We start from the raw sequence: 27780 nt of genomic DNA on the forward strand, positions 1-27780 counted from the left end.
GAACGCGGCCAAGAGTTTGCAATTTTTCTTGCTAAGAACCCAAGTTTCCGAGGAATAAATGAGGACTGGCAAGATCATAGTCTTGTACAGTAAGAGCTTTGACCCTATGGTGAGACGTTTCGAGCGGAATAGTCTTTGTAAGCTGAAATAGGCTCTCTTGGCTGACAACAACCGTGCGCGGATTTCATCATCGTAGCTGTTATCGGTTGTGATTTTTGACCCTAGATAGGAAAAAATTATCAACGGTCACAAAGTTGTATTCTCCTATCCTTATTCTTCTTCGTGTTTGACCAGTGCCGTTTGATGTTGTTGGTTGATTCGTCTTCGGTGCTGACGTTGCCACCATATATTTTGTCTTGCCTTCATTGATGTGCAGCCCAAGATCTCGTGCTGCCTGCTCGATCTGGATGAAGGCAGTTTGTACGTCTCGGGTGGTTCTTCCCATGATGTCGATATCGTCAGCATAGGCCAGTAGTTGGGTGGACTTGAAGAGGATCATACCTCTTGCATTTACCTCAGCATCACGGATCACTTTCTCTAGGGCCAGGTTAAAGAGGACGCATGATAGCGCATCCCCTTCCCCTTTGTGCCCCTTAGTTTTCCCCAATCTACTCTTTTCAATTTCCTAATTTCTATCTCGTCATTCACTGATGTCAAAAATTTGATATTAATTTTATTTATTTAAAGAAAAACTAATAACCTTTCCCCTAAACCCTGAAATCCATTTCGATTTAAAAATTTTAATATTTAGATAATACTAATTCCCTGATACATTTTCCAAACTGAACGTGATGGAACGAAGAAAATGTTATTGCTGTTACTAATTACAGTTACCTCTCTGTGGATTTACATGAATACCTGTCTCATGGACTTAATCCCACGGTCTTCTTAAGACAGGGATTGATTTTGTGAACACAATCAGACCCCCGCTAAGACAAGCACAACAGTTCCAATACGTGGCTTAGCATTCATACGGGTGAATACAATACCTACCTAAATCTCTACCGAACTATGGAGTACGACTCCCGTGTTGAAACGCAACACCACGTTTGAGGCCCGATGGTTTCTGTTTGTTTGACCACAACCCCCCTGATGGTCCGCAATAACCGGGCTTAGATGAAACAGAAATTCTTTTGAAATATGTGAATTCAGACGCTATCCCGGTTCCCATGGTACCAGTATACCCCTGGCAAGGTTTCGTGACCTACTGCCACTTCAAGTGAGTCTCCATGCAGCCTAGGGTCTGATTGCCCTAATTAAGCCTTTGGATCATTTGTCTACTGCATCACGGCCAGAAAACCAATGTGATACAACGTCTCCCCATACCACCACTATGGAGGTTCTCTTCGCCCACTTGGTTTTGGTTGTGGGGTATTAAATGAAAGGGCTCGATTATTACTTTTCGAAAATGAACTTATTTCTGACAATATATGAAACATAGGGAGTGAGGGCTCAAAATGTGTGCCACAAAAAAATGAAACAGGTCTCGTTCTCAGAACCTACTCAACCGAAAAATTTGAAAGAAATCACAGTGAAAAATCTATATGAAATCTAGGCCTCAAAATACATCCCGTTCCAATATCTGGATTTTGGAAATTTACCGGAAACCCCCCCTTAAGTTTATCCCAGAAGTACATTAGGTATGAGTTTAGGCAATAATATAGGACATAATTTTGGAAAGTTCGAATGCAATCTAACCATTATTAACAAAGTTATTGAAAGTCAAAGTATTGCATGTCACGTAAATTTATTGCATTCTAAGACGTGTATGATGTCATCATCATATGCATAAAGTCAATTTAAATGAACGGCGGGGTCCATGAAGACACTTTTTTGTTTTTTTTTGTAAATTTTTTTAGTTATTTGAATATCAATATCAATTACTGGAGACAGACATGAGGGGCATCTTCCAATATAATGGCCTGAGGATTCCAAGGGAGTGGCAGGAGGAGCATTAATTGAGGATGCGGTCCATCGTGAATCTTCCCTTTCGATTGCGACACCCGGTTGTTTCTTGAACTCTCAGGTTCCGGACGCACGCATCAGCAAAGGACATGTGAAATTTCACATAATGACAGATGAGGGATCGGAGTGTTTAAAGGCCCCCCCCCCCCCATTACATTCCTAAGCCTGGCTAGCATAGAGGCAAGCGAGCGCGTGTCAACAGAACACTTCTATAGACTTCAGTATTCAGTATCACGGTCAATTTCTTGGTCGGCTCCGACCACTCGGATTGTCGTTGGACCATCACCAGCTCCCATTTTGTCATTACAAGTGATCTTTTTCTTATCCTTTAGCCCTTAGTCCATTCAGCAGCTGGTTGGTTCTTCTAGATCCAATTTCGCCACTTTTCTCAGTCATAGGCTTGGTCTGACTGGAGTTGGGAGGCTCTTAGATCACCATCGTCGTTTCCCATCCAGTTCGAGGTTCAGGCTAATCTTAGCTAATCAATTTTCGTTAGCGCGAATTACAGCACTGTACCATCAACGACACCCGTCTCAATGGGGACAACCCCATATGGATCGAAATAATTAAGATTGATAATAGAAAGCTTAATTGTAAGTAGTACGCTTGCGATAAAGTTTCCAGCTTGAGTATTGATCCGTCAAAGGCGATATTGCACATCCAAGGCCCGTGATGCACTTAATTTCAGTAGATGAAACTCCGATGTATGAGATTTGTAAGCTGGTGTATTGTCTTGATGAAACCACACTACCAAATGCGTCCGTTTTTATTTGATTTCTTCACTGAAACGTTGCAATAATTTCGCATAATCTTTGGAGCCGATTCTCCCTTTTGAGCCCATTGTTTTGATAGTTCACCCATCTTGCATCCATGGTTATGAAATGGTGCAAAAATTCTACTTTGTTCCTGTGAAACTTCTCTAAACACTCAATTGAAAACCCTCCACTATACAGTTTTTGCTCGAATGCGATCAAATTCGGTACCCATCTTGGACACAGCCTCCTCATTCCCAAATTTTCAGTTAATATTCAATGTACCTTACTTTTTGAGGTGCATACTATCTCCTTGCTAATTCGCGCACTTGCAATCGAGGACTATCTGATCCTGGAGTTGTCACCTTATTTGGTCGACCATTGAAAAGCTCTTCTTAGCAGCTTGTAAGGCCCCATCTAAACTCTACTACGCAATGCTCTATTATTACAAAAGAAGGAGCAGACTCACCCAGAGGTGAATCCAGTTCAGTTTTTAAGGTTTTGTTTGTAAAACAAAACCTTATTAAAATCGGTTTACTGTCTGTCTGTCTGTCTGTCTGTCTGTCCGTCACACGCATTTTTCTCGGAGACGGTTACAGCGATTGACACCAAATTTAGTAGAAAGGTGGGAACTGTGAACGCTCACGCATATAGTGAGTTACATCCTCTTACGACGAATTTAAGGGGGGGTCCCCATACATGCAAAAGGGGGGTGTAAATTTTTTTTTCATCAAATATAGTCATGTGGGGTATCCAATTAAAGGTCTCGGTTAATACTTTTCGAGGCCGGTATTAGTTTTGACTTTCGCTGAAAAGGTGGGGAGTGCGGGGGGTTGAAAGTGGTCATTTTTTTAACGAACCTCAGGAACTACCAAACCCAAAAATCTGGAAAAAATCAGGGGGCTGCCACTATATGGTGCCTAGGCTCCGAAATACCCTCCATATCGATACCTGTTCAAATAAAGTTAATAATTGTATATTACTATAATTTTTAGTAATTGACAGGAAAACCCCCCTTAAGTTCACCCTAGAATCACAAAATTTTGCAGCAATGTAGGCTACAGTATAGATCATGATCCTGCCAAATTTGGTGAAAATGGCACTATTACTAACAAAGTTATACTAGGTCAAATCTGTGCTCCTCTGCAAATTCAAGACTATGAATGTCAATATCACTTGAAAGTGGCTATTTTCACATAATATATGCATATTTTACGTGCTACATGCTAATGGGACAAATGCACACCCAAATCTCTTCATAAAAAAAATACACAAAACCTTTCATACCTGAAGCGTCTAGCTTCCGGTTTCCCGACTTGTTATACTAGTTCGGTTGACGCGTTTTCTCCATTTTCACAAATTGACTGAAAACGTTCACTAGAAATGGTTGCCAAACAAATATTATACAATTGCTACTACTACGTGACATCTTCAAACTTGAAGCATATACTTTATAGATTGTGTACTTTCTGCTCCAGTGACATTTTTCAATTAACTATCGCCATCCCTATGTCAGGCCAAGGACTTTTGAGACCACCCTAGTAAATACCAATAGGACTTGAAATGAATCATTTTTGATCATTCTTTCACTGTCTAGCATTCTAAAACATTTGAACCGGAACGCACACTCCCTATAGTTAGAATGGATTCCCTAAATCCATTCGGCTTCAACCTCTTATTGCTTTCTTTACACTCGAGCTAACATAGGAAGTGTTATGAGTGGAACGCAAGACAGATTGAGCTGTTTGCCTCACGGGTAGATAACATCCGATGACTATACCCGTGCTACAGAACTAAGCCACCAGTTTCCGCGTTTTTATACTGAAGTTTACCTTAAAACGTATCATCCTTTTAAAACGGAGTCCATAGGTCGCAAAGTCAGGGATGCTCTTCTGAAGGAGACATGCCATGATGATACGACACGTAGGATGCATCAAGCACACTCACGCTCCTAGATGAGGATTTTTCATGATTCATTGAACCCCTAAACCTCCTGCAGCCAAGACAGTATGAAGAACGCCAACGATAACGAAGAGAAAAGGTATCTGTAATAAGGTATGTACAACCGTGGGAGACCTCGCGTTGAACTTAAAATACATCTGAGCTTCTATCTCGATGCAGCACGTGATATTTTGCAACATGATATGCCGCTCTGATAATAGCTGAACTAAGTCTAGGGAAAGTCCCTCTTAAATAGAGCATTCAAGATATCCCCTCCTTTATGTTCAGGTTGCCAAAAGCTTTCCCGAAATCAATGAAGACCGAGAATATCGGTGGTTACAATCTCGCATATTGCTTCCCAATAATCCGTTCATTACAGGAGGGATCCAAATCCTGTCGATCATGATTTTGAGGTATAATTCGACCCCACCAGTTCACCTTGCTTAGGCCTAGAATATCCAGCTTATATCGCAGATATTCTTACTCTAGTTGGAAAGAACGAACATTTCAAAAAACAATCATAAGCCCTTTTTCCGCAGCCAAAGTTCGTAGCCGTAAGGTTAGTCCTTATCCAAGGCGTCGCTGATGTTTCGATAACAACCTAGTTTCGAAATTTGCAAATTACTAGTCAACACGTTTCTATTGCTTTCAGTCTATGACAAACGGAGATAACTTACCCCAACTTACAGGGGCACAGGAAGGAAAAACATTTATTTATTTATTCCGACGACAACCGACCTAACAAAAATAAGTGTTACAAATCTAGCAAATCAAATAATGAAGAGCATATATTAATGGCAAGAAGACTAAACACAGGAGTCTAGGGGGCACGGAATGTCACGAGGTCCTTGGGATTCATGTATCGGTGTGTCATGTGGCGGAATTTTGTCCGCAAACGTACCAAAAAAGGTAGAACATGCGTAATGATTTTTGTCCACCATGCAATTTCAAACAAGACACCAGAAGACAAACCTCCTGTATGTAGTCTTCTTGGTTAATGCTCATCTACAAAAATGGTAACTTCGCTACAACGAACAGCCATCAGATAATTTATCTCATTCTCATTTTTAAGGTTTTGTGTAAAACAAAACCTTATTAAAATCGATTCAATGTCTGTCTGTCTGTCTGTCACACGCATTTTTCTGCAAAACGGCTAAACCGATCCGAACGAAATTTGGTGGACAGATGGGAACTATGAAATCCCACGCATACAGTGAGTGGCATAAATTTAGGTGGAGTTTAAAGGGGGGCTCCCCATACATGCAAAGGGGGGATTCAAAAATTTTTTTTACCGGATATAGTTGTGTAGGGTATCAAATGGAAGGTCTCGATTTGTACTTTCCGAAACTATTATATTAGTTTTGGTATAAATTGCACAGTGCATGAGTAATGAGTCAAAATGTACGCACTTGAAGGGAGACAGGACTCATTTTCGGAAACTACCCAACCTAAAAATCCGGGAAAAATCAGGGTGGTGCGCCTAGATGAAATCTAGGCCTCAAAATATGTCCAATTCCGATATCTGCTCAAATAAACTTACTAATAGTATATTACTACTTTTTAGAAATTTACTGAAAACCCCCCCTAAGTTCATCCTAGGACTTCGGAATTTTGTACCAGTATAGAGAACAATATTCTGTGTATACTTGCAAAATTTCGTAGAAATCTGGCAATTAACGCCAAAGCTATAGCAGTTCAAACTTAGCAATTTCGCGCGATTTTACCGCTTCCAAAGCCATGCAAATCAGATGCTGACGTCATAATTACCCGGAATAATTGACATTCGCGTGAAATATTAAAATTCCATTCAAGAAGAATCTAATTCTCCCTAGCCCTTTTTAAGGTTTTGTTTGTGAAACAAAACCTTATTAAAATCGGTTTACTGTCTGTCTGTCTGTCCGTCTGTCTGTCTGTCTGTCCGTCACACGCATTTTTCTCGGAGACGGTTATAGCGATTGACACCAAATTTGGTGGAAAGGTGGGAACTGTGAACGCTCACGCATATAGTGAGTTACATCCGCTTACGGCGAATTTAAGGGGGGGTCCCCATACATGCAAAAAGGGGGTGTAAATTTTCTTTCATCAAATATAGTCATGTCGTGTATCAAATTAAAGGTCTCGGTTGGTACTTTTCGAAGCCGGTATTAGTTTTGACTTTTACTGAAAAGGTGGGGAGTGCGGGGGGTTGAAAGTGGTATTTTTTTAACGAACCCATTCTCAGGAACTACCCAACCGAAAAATCTGGAAAAAATCAGAGGGCTGCCACTATATGGTGCCTAGGCTCCGAAACACCCTTCATATCGATACCTGTTTAAATAAAGTTAATAATAGTATATTACTATAATTTTTAGTAATTGACAGGAAAACCCCCTTAAGTTCACCCTAGAATCACTACAGTATAGATCATGATCCTGCCAAATTTGGTGAAAATCGCACTATTACTAACGAAGTTATACTAGGTAAAATCTGCGCTCCTCTGCAAATTCAAGACTATGAATATCAATATCACTTGAAAGTGGCTATTTTCACATAATATATGCATATTTTATAAAAGAAATACACAAAACCTTTCATACTTGAAGCGTCTAGCTTCCGGTTTCCCGACTTGTTTATATTTGATGTTGGTTAAATTGTTGGCATTTGCTAATAATATTAAACTGAGAGCGTGAAGCGTATGAGGTTGACCATTATCAACACAGGGCTTTCCATCAAATGATTTATTTAAATCGCTTTCTGGAAAATAGAGGGCAATGGAATTTTTAGCTATATTACACGGAGCTGTCGTGCACTCGTCGCTTCTCACATCTTTTTCTTTTTCTTCGGCCTTCAGTTCACAAGCGGGGGTCGGCTCGTGGTGATCGGTTTCGTCATTTTATTTTATCAAATGCCTGATCAGGATGTAATCGCGAGACCTTTAAATCCCCATCCAGCGTATCAAGCCACTATTGTTTTGGCCGGCTTTTTGGTTGCTTACCATTGCTTTCGATGTTCCAACCAATATTGGTTGTTGAATTCTCGTTAGCGTGGATTACGTGACTACACCATCGAAAACGCCTCTCTTGCAGTTTTTCCACGATCGGTGCAAACCCATATCGATCGCGGATATTCTCATTTCAGACGTAATCAAACTGTGTCACACCACCAGTGCAATGCAACATCTTCGTCCCCATTACCGCAAGACGCCGTTCATTGTCCTTTATAGTCGGCCGACAGTCAGCAGTATAGAGAGCGGCAGACGGACGACATTGCAGTAAATTTTAGATTTGGGACGTGCGCTGATACGTCGATCACAAAGAACACCAGTTGGGGAATGCCACTTCATCCAGGTTGCATTAACGCGTGAGACAATTTCATTACGCAGTTCTCCATTGGCTGATAGCATTGACTCGAGATATTTAAATCGCTGAGTTCTGGCAATGGCAGTAACCTGCCCTTCGAGATATCTAAATCGCTCAGTTCTGGCAATGGCAGTAACCTTCCCGGAACTGAGCGATTTCAATATCTCGGGTCAATGCTATAAGCCAATGGAGAATTACGTTATGCTCCTCACATAGGGAAACACAAAACCTTTTATACCTGAAGCGTCAAGCTTCCGGTTTCCCGACTTGTTACTCCTGACATCACTCACATAGATTCACAAAAATGACTTTTACGTAAAGTGCTTGATGTCTCTTTCTAGGGCGTTTCTAATAAATTTAAATAGAGGTTATGCAGCGTTAACAGAATATAACAATTATCTTGAGAAATAAAGTTCTGTACATGGCCCTAACCGAAGAACACAGTTCTATTCCTTTCTCTACAGGACAATCTTCTTACCTCAAGGCATGCCTAAAGCCCTGCTTATATTTCTTCAGCCTTTTCAAACAACTTGTTGGCAATATAGGTACCTTTCCAGCCCAGAAAAAGGTCCGCCTTATTTTTTTCCCCAAATGACTTGTATTGTTTCACTCACTTTTCACTTATCCTGATTTTCAAACTGAATAAATAACACCCCCGATTTTTCGCCACGTTATTGATCCTATAAAAACTTTCCAAAACATCGCGTTTCTCATGTCTAAAATCAAATTATATAATCAAAAAATTTCCCAACATTTCATATTTATCATAAATCCAGCCATTTGTTCATCCGTTTCCAAAAATATCTTTTGTAATATTCCTGCACAAGTTTAACATCCTATGATGGTTAACATAAAAACCTAATTAGCATCAAACCTAAGCTTTTGCCTGTTCATTCAATCGTTTAGAATCCACATAATTCGATCCTAGCAATTGTTCAGACTTAAGACTATCTGACTCCAGTGAAGTATCCTTCAATTGAGTAGATGCTGTCTTTGTATAGAGGTCATCGTCATCAACGTGTAACCATGCTTAATTTTAAAGCTCCCTAGCTTCACTAGAAATACCATTCCACGTAGGTGTGGATGTGTATTGGCCTTTGCTCCTGCCATCATTGTCCGTCGACAGGATTAAAGATCTCGCTCAGTCCATGACAACAAGAAGCATCGGCCATTTCTTTTGTTACGTATCTTCGGGAGCTTTATTTCTCCCTGATAAGGATACATTACAGGAGTATCATGTTGTTGTGATACTTGCCTGGAATTTCGTGGTCGAGGGGATAAATGACATCCCGAATAGATGGGTATGCCTTTGGACAAGAGAAGACATATTTGAAACGCATCTAATGGATTTCGAGGCTCTTTTGGGAGAGAGAATAATAATGCACTGCACTTATCCTGTCAGTGTGAGAAAAGGGTAAGGAGCATTTCAGCGTTACCCCTCTATTGCCAGGAGCTTGGTACAAGATTCCATTCCTTGATCAATTCAAATTCAAATCAAGAAGGGCACCAAGCTTTTCTTTACGAAAACTGACACCCCAAAACTCCCTCAGAAGAATTCAACAACTATAATGACGGACACACTACTTGCGTCCTTTGAATCCTCCATCATCTTTTTATTATACATCCAAACACCGTTTTTCTCTTGAGTGAACTAGCTGACGCGATGGTGGCTAAGAAAATGGCAGTCAATAGTGAATTCAAAAAGCCAACACGACTAGGTGGATCAATCATACCACATTGGCCGTCGTCGTCAGTCCCCCGGTTTCACTTCTATTTTTTTTTTTAAGAAAAGCCGGCAATGCCGCCAATACCTTACAACGAACGGCAATAACAATAGCAACAACACCAACAACAAGACGCAGGAATTCCAAGAGACAGGGAAAATATATCTCAGGGGATCTTACCCTCTTGAGAAATGGGAAAGCACTAGGGAATATTGACTTTTCCTCTAGCTGTAGAAATATATGTAGCGAAGTCAGTTTGAGGACGAACATATACTTCAGGGGGAGTGTTATCGGGAGATACATGTAATACACGCGCTATACGCCTTAGTATCGAGGTGTATAGTGGAAAAAGATTTGTGTTGTACCTACTACTTACTGTATGCCTTTGGTCCTCTTTGTTGCCATTTCAGAATGTACGTTTGTACGAGTATATACGTAGATAACAGGGTATATGAGTGCTTGATATTTTTCCGAGGGGAACTGATGTCGTTGAAGACTCACTTGATTTCAGCATATCCCTATAAAAACGGCTTTTTGGCTGGCTACGCAGGATATCTGCTCGCTCTCTCCCAAAATATAGAAAATAGCCCCCTTGCTATTGTGTTCTTCGCCCAGAACCACTAGTATTTTACTATGAAGCGAAAGCGCTATTTCGGACGCCAAAAAAGGATATACCAAGGACTACGCGACTATAAAGTGTGATGGTAGAGTAACAGGAGGAGACAAGAAACATATATGGCCGATCTAGATTCCAAGAAATGTAAACTCACATGCTTGAAGGGATGCAGAAGAGCATAATCGTAACGAAAACTCAAAAAGATACAATCCTTAAAGCGGATGTGCCAATATAGAAATAAATGCGTGTGTGGTCAAGAGAGAGAGTGAGATTTTTGTAAAGTTTTAGGAGCGACGTGAAGTCTTGTTTGAATGTTTTGACAACAATGGATGTTTGAATTGAGGAAAAATTTATTGAAGGAACTTTCCTGGAGGTGTTTATGCAGCAATTCAATATATGCTTACACGGCTACAAAAAACAATTGAAAAAAATTGAAAATTTACGAGGCCGTTTGTAGGATAAAACAAGGTCATTATTAATTAGAAATCGAATCGAATTGTTTCAATAAAGATATTCCGAATACTGCTTGCTGTCTTCCTCAATGCTGGAATTCGAATCTAGGATGTTCCTCACCTCACGAATCAAGTGAATAAGTTGCTTTCCATTAACTTCTGTCTGTTTCCTCGTCTCCCTGGTGAAAAGGATTCGTCCAGCCGTGTACGTTTGAGTCGACGGCAGAGCCAGATAAATTAAAGGGGCATAGTCATTCCATCTTAAAATAGAAGAACAATGATAGATATCTAACCTTTCCTCAGCGGTGAGGTCCGCCCATTGGGTAAAATTTACGAACATCAGTACCTCCCATACTACATGTTCAGTAGCAAGTACTCAGCACTCAGTAACTCAAAAGTCTATGATACTTCCAGATTTTGAAACTGAGGTTTTTCCTATGACTGTGGTAGACATTGTCAGATCTTTCGAGACCATCGCCTGGTGAAATTCTCAGCGCGTTTTTGAATTTCCATCGTATAAACGGCGGTATTAGGAAAAAGTTTTACTTAATACTTGGATGCCCCTTGGTCCTGCAAGGCGTCTTCGACAACTGTAACTTCTTCAACTCTCCACCGTGTCAGTGTTCGAAATTCTTTTTAGTGATCCAATATGGTGAGTCCCGTTCCCATGTGCTCGAGGAGGACAATCCAAAACGAGTTTGTAATGGGATTATTATAATTATTATTCTGTTAAGAGAAAGTCGCACCGCGTCCTTGAAGAACTATTGTGCCCCTTTTACTTGTTATAGTGTACCTATTGATCATAGTATCTCAAGCAGGCCAATAACCGTTAGGAACTTTAGTATGTTCCCTACGTCCAGATCTTTCAGCTTTGCATCTGGTATTAAGTGTTCTCCCAGATGCCTCGACCTACTTTGCACAAGTGCCGGACACTGTCCCAGGACGTGTATAGAAGTTTCGTCGTCCTCTTCACAAAACCTGCAGGCAGTGTCCGTAGATATCCCTAGCTTCCCTAGGTGATATTTCAGCCGACAATGACCAGTGAGAATTCCCACTATGATTCGGAGGTTCTTTTTGGTGAGGTTTAAGCAATCCTTTGTACGCATGGGTTCGTATCCCCCAATAAGCACCCTGGACTGCTCCATCCCTGGTAAGCCCGCCCAATATAGTTCCCTCAACCGTTTCTCTTCGTTTCTTAGATTCATAGCCATGAAACCGTTTCCGATTCCACAGAAGGGTTCTGCCCTGTGTAAAGACATCCTTGCTCCCTTTTTGGCTAGTTCATCCGCTGCCTCATTGCCTTCCAACCCAGCATGGCCTGGAACCCAAAGTATCCAGACCTTGTTGGACGAGCCGAGTGTATTCAGTCTCTCAAGGCATTCCGATACCAGTTTAGAGTTCACCTGGTTGGACCTAAGTGCCTTGATCGCTTGGCTATCGGTGAGAATAGCTATGTTCTGCCCCCTGTAGTTCCTTTGCACATTAAAGGAGGCACATTTGTCTATGGCGTATATTTCCGTCTGGAATATGCTAGTGTACCTGCCCATTGGCTCAAAGTACATTTTCCTTGGACCAATAACACCGGCACCCGCTCCCTCTGCTGTGAGGGATCCGTCAGTGTACCAAGTAATCAGTTGCTGGTTTAAGCCGCATGTCGCAGCCACGCTCTCCCAGTTTGCCTTGTTGCTCCAACGTGTTTCAAACTTCTTATCGAAGTGAAACCTCGTTGTCATGTTGTCCCTCGGTATCAGTAATTCGGGATACCGCCTAGAAAGAATATCAATCTTCCTTCGATTTAGGCAGCTCCCCGCCTCACTCATACTACCGGCCATCCTGAATATTGATCTCCTTGCCTGCATCTGCATGTGCAGATGGAGAAGTGTTAATCCCAGAAGGACCTCCAGGGATGCCGTTGGGCATGTTCTCAATGCCCCACTGATACAAACGCAAGCCAGTCTTTGGAGCTTATGTAATTCCCTGGCTTGTGTGCTCAGTTGGGTTCTTTCTGCCCAGATTACCGCTCCATAGGTAATCATTGGCCTTACTATGTATGTATATCCAAAGTAGTATCTTCGGGCTGCAACCCCATGTTTTTCCTGCTATGGATCTGCAAGCCATCAGAACCCTCGTGGCTTTCCGACAAGTGTTTCCGACATGTGTCTTCCAGAGTAATTTTTGGTCTAGCGTGATTCCCAAGTATTTGACCTCTGTTTCTCGTTTCACCTCCATATCATGTAATGTTATGGCTTTCAGGTGATCCAGCTTACGCATCCTAGTGAATGGTACTATGGTGGTTTTGGTTGGGTTGATCCGCAGTCCCACCTTCCTGCACCAGGCACTAGTAACCCTTAATCTAGTTTGGATTCTATCACATAGGGTATCCTCATATTTGCCCCTACAGATTAAAACAATGTCGTCCGCGTAGCCCTGGACTTGTATTCCAGTATTAGTTAACACGTCCAGGAGTTCATCCACTACCATACTCCACATCAGCGGCGATAGTACTCCACCCTGTGGACAGCCTTGAGTGGTGTTCATGATAATAGAATTTGTACCTGTTTGTACCTCTATTTGTCTGCTTTCTAGCATTTTGCCCATCCAGAGTGCCAGGGTGTTTGCCACTCCTTTGCGGCTCATGGCATCCTATATCTCTGTGTGCGATGTGTTGTCGAATGCTCCTTTGATATCCAAAAACGCGCACAGTGCAATTTCTTTTGTTTCTATGGCGTCCCGTAATACCTCTGTCCGCTGATACAGAGCAGTTTCAGTTGACCGTCCTGCCCGGTAAGCGTGTTGACAGTGATGTAGGGGAATACGCTTTAGAACGTTAGTTCTAATATAGTTGTCTATGACCTTCTCCACCGTTTTGAGTACGAATGCCGTCTACTCCGGTAGATTTCAGTGGTTTAAAAGTTCCCACTGCCCATCTTAGCTTAGCTTCTGAGCATACCTCTTTTGCTAGTTTCCAGCTCTCTTTTCTTCCCCTTTTATTCGTTGTTGGGGTGTCAGGCAGATTGTTGTCGCCTGCCGCCGAGGGGTAGGACCCCGGGAAATGAGTTCTGAGCAGCAGGTGTACCCTGTCCTCCTCATCCTCGGTGAATGTCCCATCTTCCTTTTTCAAGCAGACAGAGGATATTCCCCCGTCTTTGGCTACAGCCTTGTACAGCCTGGTTGCTTCTGTGATCTGTTCAATCCCTTCACAGAATTCCCTAAAGCTGTTCCATTTCGCTTCTCTGATCGCGTTGCTATACGCAGTCAGTGCATTTTTATACCTCCGCCAGTCCCCAGTTTGTTTTGCCCGGTTAAAGAGTTTTCGTGCCTCTGTTCTCATTCTGGCTAGGTTCTTGTTCCACCATAGTACATCCCTTGATGACTTGACTGTCTTGGCCGGACAGCTGGCATCATATGCGTCAATGGCGATTGTGTTGAGGTTTTTCACCACCGTTTCTAATTCCAGTTGGCTCCTGATGTCACCGCCCCCTTGAAGGTGGGCAATGTTGTTGCTCAAGTGCGTTGTGTAGGATTCCGAATCCGTTCTCTTGGGATTCCTTATTATTCTTTTTATTTCGGAGTTACCCTCAATGTCGAATCTGATTATCCTGTGATTAGACATTGAGGGTTCATCCGACACCCTCCAATTCCTGACCATCCCATTCGTTAGGGTATTACCTAGAGTTATATCCAGTACCTCCTGTCTGGTGCTGGTCACAAATGTTGGGGTGTTCCCTACGTTGTATATTGCTAAGAATAAATTCGAGAAGGTACTCACCTCTACGATTAGTGTCGCTGCTTCCCCAGACTTCGTGGTGGGCGTTGGTATCACAGCCGAGAAGAAGTGGTAACGCCCTCTCCTCGCAATACTTCGTCAGCTTTGCGACTTGTTCCGGTGGAGCCCGGCTCTCGTCTCCTGGGAAGTTTCCCAATGCTACAACTGCCTCTCGAGTGCTCCTCCCGGCTTCCAATGAGACTTGGATAGCCACAAGGTCCCCGGTTTCTTAACCGGGGACATATGTATTTTAAATTACGTTTAAGAATTATACAAGCTCTTGGTTTTTCACAAGAGGAATCCCAAATTACCTGCATGCCTCCTCCTTGCAGACCGCGAATCTGCCCCCAGTACACCCAGGGCTCCTGAGCCAGCACTATTCCAATGTTCTCCTTGGAATTTGCCCTTGCAATCACTGCAGATGCAGCTCTCGCATGGTGGAGGTTTATCTGGGCTATCTTAGTGCTGGCCATTGGCTCCGTTGTTGTTTGGTGCTCTTCTCCACTATCGGAGTGTCACCCTCCTCCTCCGACATGGCGCTTTCCTGCGCGTCGCTGTCCACCCTGAGCCCTAGAAGTCCAGTCGTCCAGCTTCTGCTTCTGGGCAGCAGGTCTATTTCCCTGGTTGATCCAGTTCTTTTCGTCACTCCTGGGGAATGTGCTTTCGGCCCGGTTACTTGCGGTTGACCCCTTTGTGCTCATATCGCTGGCAGAGCTCCTTGTGGACTTAAGCGTGGAGTTGCGAGAATCGTATTTCTTAGTTGCGGAAAAGGTGTTAAATAGAGGCCTACATTCAGGGTAAACTAGTACCGCGATGCTAGTTAGTAAGTGCAGAAGTCTGATTGTGGTCCCCAAATAATCATCGGCAGGCACTCACATTAAACCCACTGGATTTTCATGTTGTTGCAATGTACATTGCTTTATAACTGCACGTAATTTAGTAGTAGTCATTAGAGGTTTTCTGGAGTCCTCAAGTGATCTTAAGTACAGTTTGACAATGTTAACGGGCTACAAACTAGTGTTGCAAAATTGTTCCGGTTGAAATCAATCGACCCTCAAACATTATCTACTATAGTTTGATCAAGCATCGCTAGTATGTCTTTGGGTCTTTGGGAATTTTGGTCAACCTTAGCTAGCAAGCTGTTATTAGATCGTGGAAGCCGTGATGTCGTCCGGAAACTTCCGACCTATATTTTGCAGGGATTCTTCACAGTATTCACTATGGTGCGCAAGAAATCGAAACTAACTCGGATAACATTCCCAGTTAACTGAGGATTCTTTATCTTATTGACAAAATATGCAGAATCCTTTACCTAAAATTCTGTTTGACGAACGTCGTGATCGGTTTCGTCATTTGGTCCTATCAAATGCCTGATCTAAATGCAATCGCGAGGTTTTTAAATCCCCATCCAGCGTTTCAAGCCACCATTGCTTGGGCCGGCCTTTTGGTGGTTTACCATCGACTTCGATATTCAGACTAGTGACTTCCTTTATTATGTTCGATTGCATTGTTCGGTAAGCCTAATTCTAGCGTAAATGGAATGATTGTAGAGTCATCACAGCCAAGATGATTCTTCAGGTAAAAATACCATTGAATTCATTGCGGCCATATTCGCAACCGCACCACACCTTGAACAACCAAAGGTCAGTGGTGACAGTTTCAAAGAGTGACAGTTTCAAATGCTTCGACAGGCTGGTGACCACCATATCGGATAAAAATGACAGGAGAAACATCAAGAAATTGATACACTTAGAAGGTAGGAATACGGCAAGGTCAGAATCGTATGACCGCAGATGTGACGAATCTACGAAGAGTAGCCGGAGGCCGCAAAAGTTCATTCCGAACATAAGGATATGACTTGAGCGAAAACTACCACATTACCCAGTTCCTCGCGCGGCACGATAATTGTCATATGCAGGGTCTGCATTGCTTTCGATTGAATTATTTGCCGAATTGTCCTGGATGCAGTCACATAGCGGAGAATGCAGAGTACATGATGTTTCACTGGCCAAAATTCGCAATGGATAAATGAATCTGAATCAATCGTTGGGAAGGAGCATGAACCTGGAGAATACAGTTCCGGAGATGCTGAGGTGGAAAGGTTTGCGGTTTCCTTCTAAATCGTAAGAATACAGGATGAGCTGCTGAAGGAAGAAAGAAGGAAGGATGCTGAAAGGAGCAGAAACACGAGTATCTAAATGCAAAACCCACCTACCGAAGTAATGCCTAGATGATGACCCTACGGAGCTGAAGTTGGAAAGACGTGGAGTGGTTTTAACGTAGGGCGGATTTCACATACACCCACTCTAGCTCCGACACACACGTGGCAAAGCTAGAATAGATTTGTTCTGGCAAGAATTTTATAAAAAACACCACTACCCATCGTCAAAAGCGACAATGGTCTGTCGAAGCGCCAGTATGGATTTTGACGCACCCACTCCACGTTAGATGCGATAAGTATGCTGACTCTGGCAAACTACGCGCTGAGTTCGAGCGGCTGCTGTGCCTGTTTACATCGAATGCCAAAAATGTATTCAACTCTACCAGTCGGAACCAAATTAAAGTGTCCCTGGATATTTGGCGATACTACTCGAGTATTCCCACGAGTTGGGATAACACAGGGTACTAAGTCCCCTGCTATGGAATGTCACGTATAATGAGGTGCTCTACTTCCTGTCTTAAAAAAAAGGCTACGATTGTCAGCTTTGCAGATGACCTTATTGTAGTTGTTGCAGCCAAGTACTCAGAGCATTTGGAGGTCTACGCGAAACAATGAAAATGAAAGACGGTTTCCGGGAGTGATGATTGTTGCCAAACTGAGCTTAATGGATCACCAAGAGTACGCATGTCAAATAACACCTATTACCACCTCGGCACTTCCAAAAATGTTGCCGAATATTGGCGGACCAAAACACTGCCGATGGTTGCTGCCGGCCGAGGTGGTGCGATCTATTCTGCTTTACGCGTCACTTGTATAGGCGGTACCCGGTCTAGGTCTGCCTTAGTAAGGAACTCCAGTCGACCCTGTTTTGCGCCGAAGTCCACCAGTTCGATATCTCTCAAGATTTTCTGGCGTCCTGACCTATGCCATTGCTCCATCTCAGACACGGTCTGTCTCGTCTTCTTTTTAAATTTGGTTTACCAGGTCTTTTAAGAACCACAACAGATGCGACAGTACTGGTAGTGATGAAAATTATCCAAGTCACAATCTTTCGGACGAAATGAGTATTCTGTACTATACAAGGCGTATGGCAAGACAAACACAACGCAAGAATGCGACAAGGGCAAGCTCGTATGATCTCTGACAGCACAGATAGGACATTAGCTAAAAAAAGGGGAAATTAACTAAGCCTTATCCAGTTGCTCACCGGCACGGTAGTTGCTACACGCAGTATCTGCATCGCTTTAGGTCGGATGAATTCCCAAATTTCCCTAGATGCAGTGGTATAGCGGTAGATGCAGAGTATGTGATGTTTCACTGCCTAAGATTCACAATAGAGAGAATGAATTTGAATTAAGCACTGGGAAGGAGCATGATCCCAGAGAATATAATTGCGGAAATGTTAAGGTCGAAAGAAACAGATGTTATTTCCAAATCGTTTGATCTAGGCGGGTTTGTTAGAGAAAAATGGTCCTTTGACAGGTGATGTCACCAAAAAGTCATCCTCCCACTCTCTATGGGAGTGTGCCTGAATCGTCTTCAGATCTACAGGGGAGGGTTCGACAAACTTGTAGAGTAGAGTTCATTTAATGGGTGCCCTGCGTGCACCGGGTATCATCGAACTTTTAAGGACTTAAAAAGGGAGTCAGAAGCAAAAGCATGTATTTTGCCCGCTAGGTGATGCGATGGCATATGGTATGGAGAGAGTATGTAATGATAGCAACCCCCTCCTTACCCATCCTGAAAGCCACCTTCATGGCTTAAAGCATGGCAAAAAGTTCAGCCGCTAAAATCGAACTGACACCAACGGAAGACGTGAGACCAACCACTGCGCAGGCAGACCCACCACGCATGAACGCAACATCAGACGTCAGGACCAGAAAACCCCTTAATTTGAGGCCCTCCACCGCTCTGCCACGCATAGCCCTCAAGTTATACGACAGGATAACCTGAATCTTATTAGAGATTGCGGAAATAACATTGGGAGATACAGTGTCAAAGAAGCTGTGGAACGACTTACGGGTCGAGGAGAGACCATTTTCAGCATCTGAGTTCTGAATCTGTAGTTGATACGTTTTAGGATTACTTTCCTCCAATTTAAGAACTTCTTTAGATACGAGGAGGGTCCTTCTGAAACAGAGAGGCGGCTCGTTGGCCAAAGCAAAAAGCTCGTGCAATGGGGTGGTTCTGGTCAGCCCCAAACTCTTCTTAGGATACAAGCAGATATTGAAATAAAAGTATGAAAATCTAATGTTAACAAGACTAACGCCATAGTGTCCCGCTCCTAGCACTAACGTAATAGTTTCCCGCCCCTAGCAATATGCTTCAACCTCACCTCATCAACAGTTCTATCTGCTCGATGTCACTCATCTATACCGCCAGTTGCTCATAAACTTTACTGTGGATAGAGGCTTCCACTGCATCAAATAGTCAGCAAAGGAGTTGCTACTGCTTTTTGACGAACACAGAACATGCCTATAATCCTCTGCTTATGCTCCCAGAAATCTTTTTGAAATCAACGAATGAAAGTGAACCTATGATCTAAAGTCCGCGCTTTGTTCTAATATAATGTGAAGGACGTTGATGCGCTCAGTGCAGGAGCGAGCATCCACAGAAAACATCGGCCTGCCGTTTGTGGCTCACTTACTTTATTTTTATGCATCTGAAAATGCAAATAATATCTTTTTTATTTTAACTGATAAGTACACTTAGCTTTTTTGATAACTAATGGAAAATCTTTTCTGAATTTCAGTCGATGCTGTGATAAAAAAAGTTGCGGCAACCGAAATGAGACACCCTCAGATCCTGTTATCATTGATCGGTAAGTACCATAATTGCACATTTATTTACTAAAATAATATAAAGGAGCATGTAATTTTTGGTGGTGAATTTTTTGGTTGTCCTCAGTGTTTGAAAGAAACAAGAAGATTGCTTTTTAAATTAGGGACAACTCTAGTGCATTTAATCGCATATATTGATATTTCGGGAGCCAGTTACTCCCTTCCTCAGTGCTTACAATATAAAAAATTCTTAGCACTGAGGAAGGAAACAACTGGCTCCCGAAATATTGATATATGCGATCAAATACACTAGGATGGTCCCTAAAGACAATCTGCTTGTTTCATTCGAGATAAAGGAGCATATTTTTATGTCAAGGACAAAAAGTCCAGTGCTTCGGGAGTCAGTTTCTACTTTCTTATTTATAGTTGGCATTTTAATCCTTTTAAATTCGAAAGAAAACATGTACTCCTTGTCATTTTCCCTTGGACAAGAAATCGTCCCCGTTGAATACTCTTGTGCTCACTACGTGTATGTCAAGGATTACACTCCCACCCATATTCGGAGACGACCTTAAGATGACAAAATATGATTTTCATCAATTTGATTGAAAGCTAATGCCATTCGTGAAATGTACAACTTATGCAATATGAGTCAGGCAATTTAGCTTCCATGCAACCAGCAAGTGCACTTGCATCAACTCAAATCCCCTCGTGCACTCCCACATGTGTGCGCTACAGTACATTCAAAGGACATGTACCTCGGTATCATCCTGAACGCAATTTCTTATTGACACGTGTCAGACAAATTATGGTAATTGCAAAACAGCATCAGCAACACGAAAACTGAAGGAACACCGAAGCATCAGGAAATAAAGCCCAAAATAAATTTTAATAGATGTACAAGTTGGAGTGTCCTGCATGAATCCCTGCCTGAGATAATTGGTTAGCAATTTGTAGCGATATTAGCGATGGGCATAATTGCACAGTTTTGGGGTTGCACATCGTTTAGCTCGTTCAGTTCACATCTTTTTAATTCAATTAGTGAAGGCGTGCCCACGTTATCTGCAGGATGTGGGAAGTGGATGAAACTGAATGGGAGCAACGCTCTACTGCAGATATTATGATTTTAGTGCTGGGTTTTCATGTTCAAGGGGGTAGTAGAATAATTTGTGACCCATTACGATTTCTTGTACATTTCTGTGAAATCATCACATATTAGCAGGATGATTCACCTCTAGATTTCTGGAACTCACAGCTTCCCAAACAAATGAATTTTAAAGTCAATATCTAAACTGATAATCACCGCTGCTTCTTAGCTATCGAAAGCAACAGTGTGGGACTTTAACCCACTAAAACCACCTCTCCTGACCCGCTATGCCCCACGGAACTATCTACAGACATTACAGCGTAAGGCGGCCCTATCGACTTACTCCTACGATGAGAATCGCTCCTTCCCTCCCGCTTTTTCGTAAGGCCTCCAACCTTCGAAGCTCCCCCTGAATACAGATATTGGTGCCACTAACTGAATTCCACACTTCTTGGAATTCGCGCATTTGCGGAATGTTCGTCTCCACTTGTAAGGATCTTGTCAAGAGAAGTTGACGCTGTTTCCTCCCATTTGCAAATCTCAGACATACGAAACGAACTCAGAACAGAAGGGAGAATCGTCATGTCCAAAACGATGTAAATACCTGCGGTATCCACCATGTCCAGTTAGAAATTGGGCCAAGTGATATTGGACTTCTCCAAAGCTGTGCGTAATCCAGAGCTGGATATTTGGAATGAGCCTTTACGTCCACCTGCCCTTGTGACAATTATCCCAACGTTCCTCCAACACCCTGGTTAGGCGCGGTCTTTCTTCTCGTCGACGATCTTCGGCATTATGGTCACTACGTGCTTCGCATCTCCTCAACCAAAATATCAATGGGCACCATTTCCACGACTACGAAAGCTGCTTCGTCTGACGTTGTTCGGAATGCGGTAATGACCCTTAATGTCCTCAGACGATATACTGAAGATAACTTTCTCATATACGCCTGAACATTAAGGGCTTTTGAGCTGCATTCAGTAAAGTGGATGAACAGCCTCCTCGGTGGTTTGGGACCTCCAATATTGGGCATTATGCCAGTTAACGCAGCTACGTTGCTTTCTCGCCTGAACTTTATCACATGCTTCTATACACGAGACGGTAGAATTTCTTTCAGTTTACGGCTGATGACCAGTACAGCCTCAGTTTTGTGTTCCGCCAAATCTAATCTATGTGATACCAACCAATCATTGATAAACCTAAACGATTGCTTCCTCTGCCAGACTCACTACTACGTTGGTAGCTTCCACCGTTGATCTGCCGCCGCGAAAACCATATTGTTGTGTGAACATAATTCCTGCTTCCTCTACAATTGGGAGCAACCAATTTTTCCATACTATCCAGCAAACAAATGGGACTATATGACGATGGTTCTCCAAGGGGTTTACCGCTCTTTGGTAACAGCACCAGCATTTGCCTTTTCCACTGAGCCGGGAAGGTGCCCTCTTTCAAGCAGGTCGAAACGAACCACTCCAGCTTTGCTTTTATCGCCGTCTTCAAAGCCACGTTCGGTATCCCATCCAGCCCGGGTGCTTTCTTAGCCCCTACATTTTCGCAGGCAGAGGTAAGCTCATCCCCTGTTATACTTAGGATATCCTTTGTGGGATGCTCTCTTTCAACTGCAACAATGCATTTGCTTTGCTGGGGATATAGAGTGGACACTATTCTTCTTTGGGCACTTTATCTGCGGAGCCTTGTTTCCTTTCAACTTAGCCATTACCGTTCTATAGGCTCCTCCCCACAGGTTGATGTCGGCCTCTTCGCAGAGTTCTTTAAAGAAATTCCGTTTACTTTGACGGATCACCTGCCGCAGCTCCCTTCAACTAGTTTTGTACCTTTCTACGCCTTTCTCTGTGCAATTTCCTGCGCATTATTTGTGCCTTGGTAATTTCTTATCGCTTGCAGGCATATGGCAATCGTCTGATTTCGTTATTCATGTGAGCGTTATTTCTACTACTTGGCATAAAGCCATCACAGGCTACGATCATGTTTGTGACAATTTGCTCAGATTTATCACTCGCTATACCTGTTGGTGTAGAACTATCCTAAAATATCTCAAAGAACATTTCCGTGTCAAACATTTTTAAACCCCACTGCTTCGTCCGACATGCCGTTATGTCTTTCGGATTATCCATTCTCCTGTTCTGCACTACACTAAACAGTATAGCTTGATGATCGCTATACGTGTAGTGTTCACTAGTTAGTTAGTTTAGTTAACTGGGGGGAGCCGCAGCTCCGAGCAATCTGGCCATTGTTAGGCCCATTGTACTATCCCCGTAAGTTGTCTATTCAATGGCTTCCCGCCTACGTTGTTCGCAGGCTTTACCGAATCTTAGAACATTCTCCAGAGGCAGAGAGTGTACAGATTCTTCATTGAAGAAAACCTTGCCAAGGTGTCTTCGTCTGAGATCTGAGGATTCCGGGCAGCTGCCGCCTCCTCCTCCTCCTCACATTTGCTGCACATAGCCGAAACTACTACCCCAATCCTTTCCAGTGTTCACTAACTCGCCAGGTAATGTCCCTCATCAACGACGGTAATATCTACCACTGCATCTATCCTCTCTTTCCAGAAGGTATACGTACAATGTCAACGAAAAAAACTTCTGGCAACATAAGCCCCCTGTTGTTAGAAACCCTCGCTTCCTCACTCGGTAGATCATGCGTTGAAGTCTCCCGCGATGACATTTGCGTCTAACGTCAGTTCTTATAACATTTGCTCATATTCCAGACTTGTTGGTGGAGCGTAGCAACTATAGACATGAATGCCATTAATATTAACTCTTTCGAACCCATTACCAGGCGTTGCGGTTATTTCTTCGAAGAGGTATCGTCCTGTCGTCCAAATTGCTTACTTTTGTCGGTAACCCATACCACGTTACCTTTTCCTCTGTTGTCTTCCCTAATAATCCCCACGTCCATATCGAGCTCTTGGACTGACTGGTTCAAAGGGTCGTGTGCGTCCTCACAATGGTTGAGATTGATCTGAATCAATCTCATTTACTCGTCATGATTTTGTCTGTCTGTCTGTCACACGCATTTTTCTAATCCTTTCTTCCTGGGTCTTCCGAAGCTCTTCCGATCCGTCTGTTTGTCTGTCACATGCATTTTTCTCGGAGACAGTTTTAGCCATTGACACCAAATTTGGTGGAAAAGTGGGAACTGGGAATACTCACGCCTACAATGAGTTACATAATCCTACATCGAATTTAAGTGAGGATCCCCATACATGCAAAAGGGAGTTGTACATTTTTTTTTCACCAAATATAGCCATGCGGGGATTTAAATGAAAGGTCTTGACTAGTACTTTCCGGCTTTAATTTTGACATTTGCTGGAAAGGTGAGTAATGCGAGAGGTCGAAAGTAATCAAATTGTCACTTCTTTTCAAGTTCAAGTATTTGCTACGTACTAATGGGACAAGCACACTCAAATGTCTTTATAAAAGAGATACACAAAACCTTTCATACCAGAAGCGTCCAGCTTCCAGCTTCCAACTCTCGACAATGAGATAATATGCAATCCCACTCGGAACCAGAAATTTCCCGTCTATTCATTCAGCAATACTCGGACAATCAACTAATTGCTGTTGACTCAATCAATCTACAATGGACTGGAAACCAGGCAGACACTTAATTATTCCAAAAAAAAAAGACACAATAATTCTCAACTATAAAAACTGCTTCCACTTAAAAACCTACAGACTGACCTTTCCCTAAAAATTCTTTTCAGTAGACGTACACTAGGCGTGGACAAAGCTTCCCGGGATAAAAAAAAAGCCTCAAAAACATTGAAGCCTTGAAATAGATATCTAGAAAAAAATTCAAGATGCTTGAAAGATAACTCGTCTCCTTTCCCTCCACTCATAAGTTAGCCACTTGTTCACGTCGCTGCTGCAGAAAGGACTCCTTCTATACTTCTGACACATGAGTGCATTAGAAGATTAAAAAAGGCGACTAAACGTTACCCATTTCCTCCGTTTCAAGCGCTATATGGGGGGTGGGGGCTATCGTACCCTTGTATTATAGTGGATGGTTAGAATGTCCTCAAACTACTCAGATATATCGTAGAATTTTACACCATGAACAACTCTATTGAAAAATGTCTCGCAGGATAGTGCATGACTTATGTAAGGCTCAAGGTTTAGCGTGTCCAGACACTACTCATTGGAAAAATTAAGTCAATCTAATTTTCGAATATATGCACATTAAATAGGGAGCATTTTTGACCATAAAAGGTTTATGGCATCATATGGTTTGCATGGGATTTTTAATTTTTCGATGGATTTACCACCTATGGAACCAGACATGTGCGCAGAAGGAGGAGGGCTAGGAGGGTCAAGCCATCTTCCCCATTGAGGTCTTTTAGATGGTCATTCCAATTATGATTCAATCAGCAGATTTTTGTCCAAGTCTCTATACAGAACCCACCCCGAGTAGAAAACTTACCACCGGGATTTTGGTTTCATAAAAACTTGGGTTAAAAGGATAATCCCACTGCGACTTAGAGGTAACATTAAACCCTTTAATCGACTAGAAATTACACCTTTAAATTTTACTGTAAACTTAGTTGTTACCAAATGTCCTTGTTTTCCTTCAATTCAGCACCGAAATTGACGCACACCCCTAGTTCCTCCAATCTCTAGTTTTCCACTATTTCTGCGTAAAAGTGCCAAAGTTCATTGTTAACGCAATGCTCCCTAAAAATTAGTAGGCCAATTTGTAAACTTATTTGCGTGACTCAATGTCGACCCTGACGAGCGTAATAATGATGAAGACGACAGCAACTAGGACATTCTCCTTCTACGGAAACCTTTCAGTTTCGTTCTTGCTGTCACATGGTATATACCACAATGGAACGAGACAATACCAACCAATAACAACTGCCGCTATTGATATGGCACGCAAACTGATAGTAAAATTAATAACCACTTACGGTAATAGTTGTTCGTCGCTGCTTCCAAGTGTGGTTTATACCACTCTAGTCTGGCGTATTCTAAATAAACTTACATACTTAGAGGGTGGAATTTGTAACGAAGCAACCTGTAGAGCAGACTATAATGGATATTATTCCTAGACGTGATGTATGCACGGTATTCGGATAAGCGCGGTGACCATATGTTGTTGGTAGTGAGAAAGTGGATGTTTAACATAATTCTTTTCGTGTTTATATAATTCGTCCATATCCTCAGCTGACAGGGATAAAATTAGCGGTAAGTCGCTCAATATGATTTTCGTGCAATATAATAGCGAGTCATATCATTTTAATTGGATTAGTTGTAATTGTAGGATATTGATTAGGTCGAAGGGAGAGTCTTCACAGAGTAGTGGCATCAGGCAAGGGTATTAAAAAAATAATTGTTGGACCCTTGATTGTAATGTTGGAATACCCGACATTGTGGTCTATGAGCAACTTTCTTAGTTCTTCTGATCGCCATTAACCTCTAGACCATGTAGATCGACTACATCCGCCCAACGTCATAATAACCTACTGACTCCTTCTGGGTCTATAAATTGAATATTGTCCATCCAACTGTCAACGCTTTATCAAATACTTCGAAAAACTTTAAATTGATTGCTATATTTGTTATACTCAAGCAAGGTTCAAAGTTTCAGAATTTTAAATAAGTGAAGCTAGCTTCATTGGCATATAGTGACACTTCAGCACTCGCTTCTCTCTCCATTCAAAAAATTATTTGGTCGATATGTGTATGTGTGAGTTGGGGGAGTGGAAAAGCTTCTGAGTTTTTAGACCCTAGTGGTCCATTGTACCCGATTCCCCCGTCTAACGAAAAATCCCAGATTCGCTTATGCATCGCAGGATTTGCGTTAGTAAATGTGATGACAGCCTTTGAAACTGGAGTATATCAGCACAAAAAATCTGATGCCTCATGCATCCATTATTATTATTCTATTAAGGGAAAGTCGCACCGCGTCCTTGAAGAACTATTGTGCCCCTTTTACTGGTTATAGTGTACCTGTTAATCATAGTATCTCAAGCAGGCCAGTAACCGTTAGGAACTTTAGTATGTTCCCCACTTCCAGAAGTTTCAGCTTTGCATCTGGTATTAAGTGTTCTCCCAGATGTATCGACCTACTTTGCACAAGTGCTGGACACTGTCCCAGGACGTGTATAGAGGTTTCGTCCTCCTCCTCACAGAACCTGCAGGCAGTGTCCGTAAATATCCCTAGCTTCCCTAGGTGGTAGTTCAGCCGACAATGACCAGTGAGAATTCCCACTATGATTCGGAGGTTCTTTTTGGTGAGGTTTAAGCAATCCTTTGTGCGCATGGGTTCGTATCCCCCAGTAAGCACCCTGGACTGCTCCATCCCTGGTAGGCCCGCCCAATATAGTTCCCTCAACCGTTTTTCTTCGTTTCTTAGATTCATAGCCATGAAACCGTTTCCGATTCCACAGAAGGGTTCTGGCCCGTATAAAGGCATCCCTGCTCCCTTCTTGGCTAGTTCATCCGCTGCCTCATTGCCTTCCAGCCCAGCATGGCCTGGAACCCAAAGTATCCAGACCTTGTTGGACGAGCCGAGTGTATTCAGTCTCTCAAGGCATTCCCAGTTTAGAGTTCACATGGTTGGACCTAAGTGCCTTGATCGCTGCTTGGCTATCGGTGAGAATAGCTATGTTCTGCCCCCTGTAGTTCCTTTGCAGATTAAAGGAGGCACATTTGTCTATGGCGTAAATTTCCGCCTGGAATATGCTAGTGTACCTGCCCATTGGCTCAAAGTACATTTTCCTTGGACCAATGACACCGGCACCCGCTCCCTCTGCTGTGAGGGATCCGTCAGTGTACCAAGTAATCAGTTGCTGGTTTAAGCCGTATGTCGCAGCCACGCTCTCCCAGTTTGCCTTGTTACTCCAACGTGTTTCAAACTTCTTATCGAAGTGAAACCTCGTTGTCATGTTGTCCCTCGGTATCAGTAATTCGGGATACCGCCTAGAAAGGATATCAATCTTCCTTCGATTTAGGCAGCTCCCAGCCTCACTCATGCTACCGGCCATCCTGAATATTGATCTCCTTGCCTGCATCTGTATGTGCAGATGGAGAGGGGTTAATCCCAGAAGGACCTCCAGGGATGCCGTTGGGCATGTCCTCATTGCCCCACTGATACACACGCAAGCCAGCCTTTGGAGCTTATGTAATTCCCTGGCTTGTGTGCTGAGTTGGGTTCTTTCTGCCCAGATTACCGC

The 27780-nt window shown here is 42.7% G+C and overlaps 1 protein-coding gene across 3 annotated transcripts in view; it reads left to right on the forward strand.

Annotated features, from left to right (window-relative positions):
• Window positions 1–27780, forward strand: part of LOC119654874 (transcription factor collier) — a 177982-nt gene that overhangs the window by 69257 nt on the left and 80945 nt on the right. For all 3 annotated transcript variants that reach the window (XM_038060469.1, XM_038060471.1, XM_038060470.1), the window contains exon 5: window positions 19468–19536. In XM_038060469.1, the coding sequence (XP_037916397.1) occupies window positions 19468–19536 (69 nt within the window). The remainder of the gene's footprint in view (window positions 1–19467; window positions 19537–27780) is intronic.

The sequence above is a fragment of the Hermetia illucens genome, chromosome 4 (assembly GCF_905115235.1).
Source record: "Hermetia illucens chromosome 4, iHerIll2.2.curated.20191125, whole genome shotgun sequence".
NCBI lineage: Eukaryota > Metazoa > Arthropoda > Insecta > Diptera > Stratiomyidae > Hermetia > Hermetia illucens.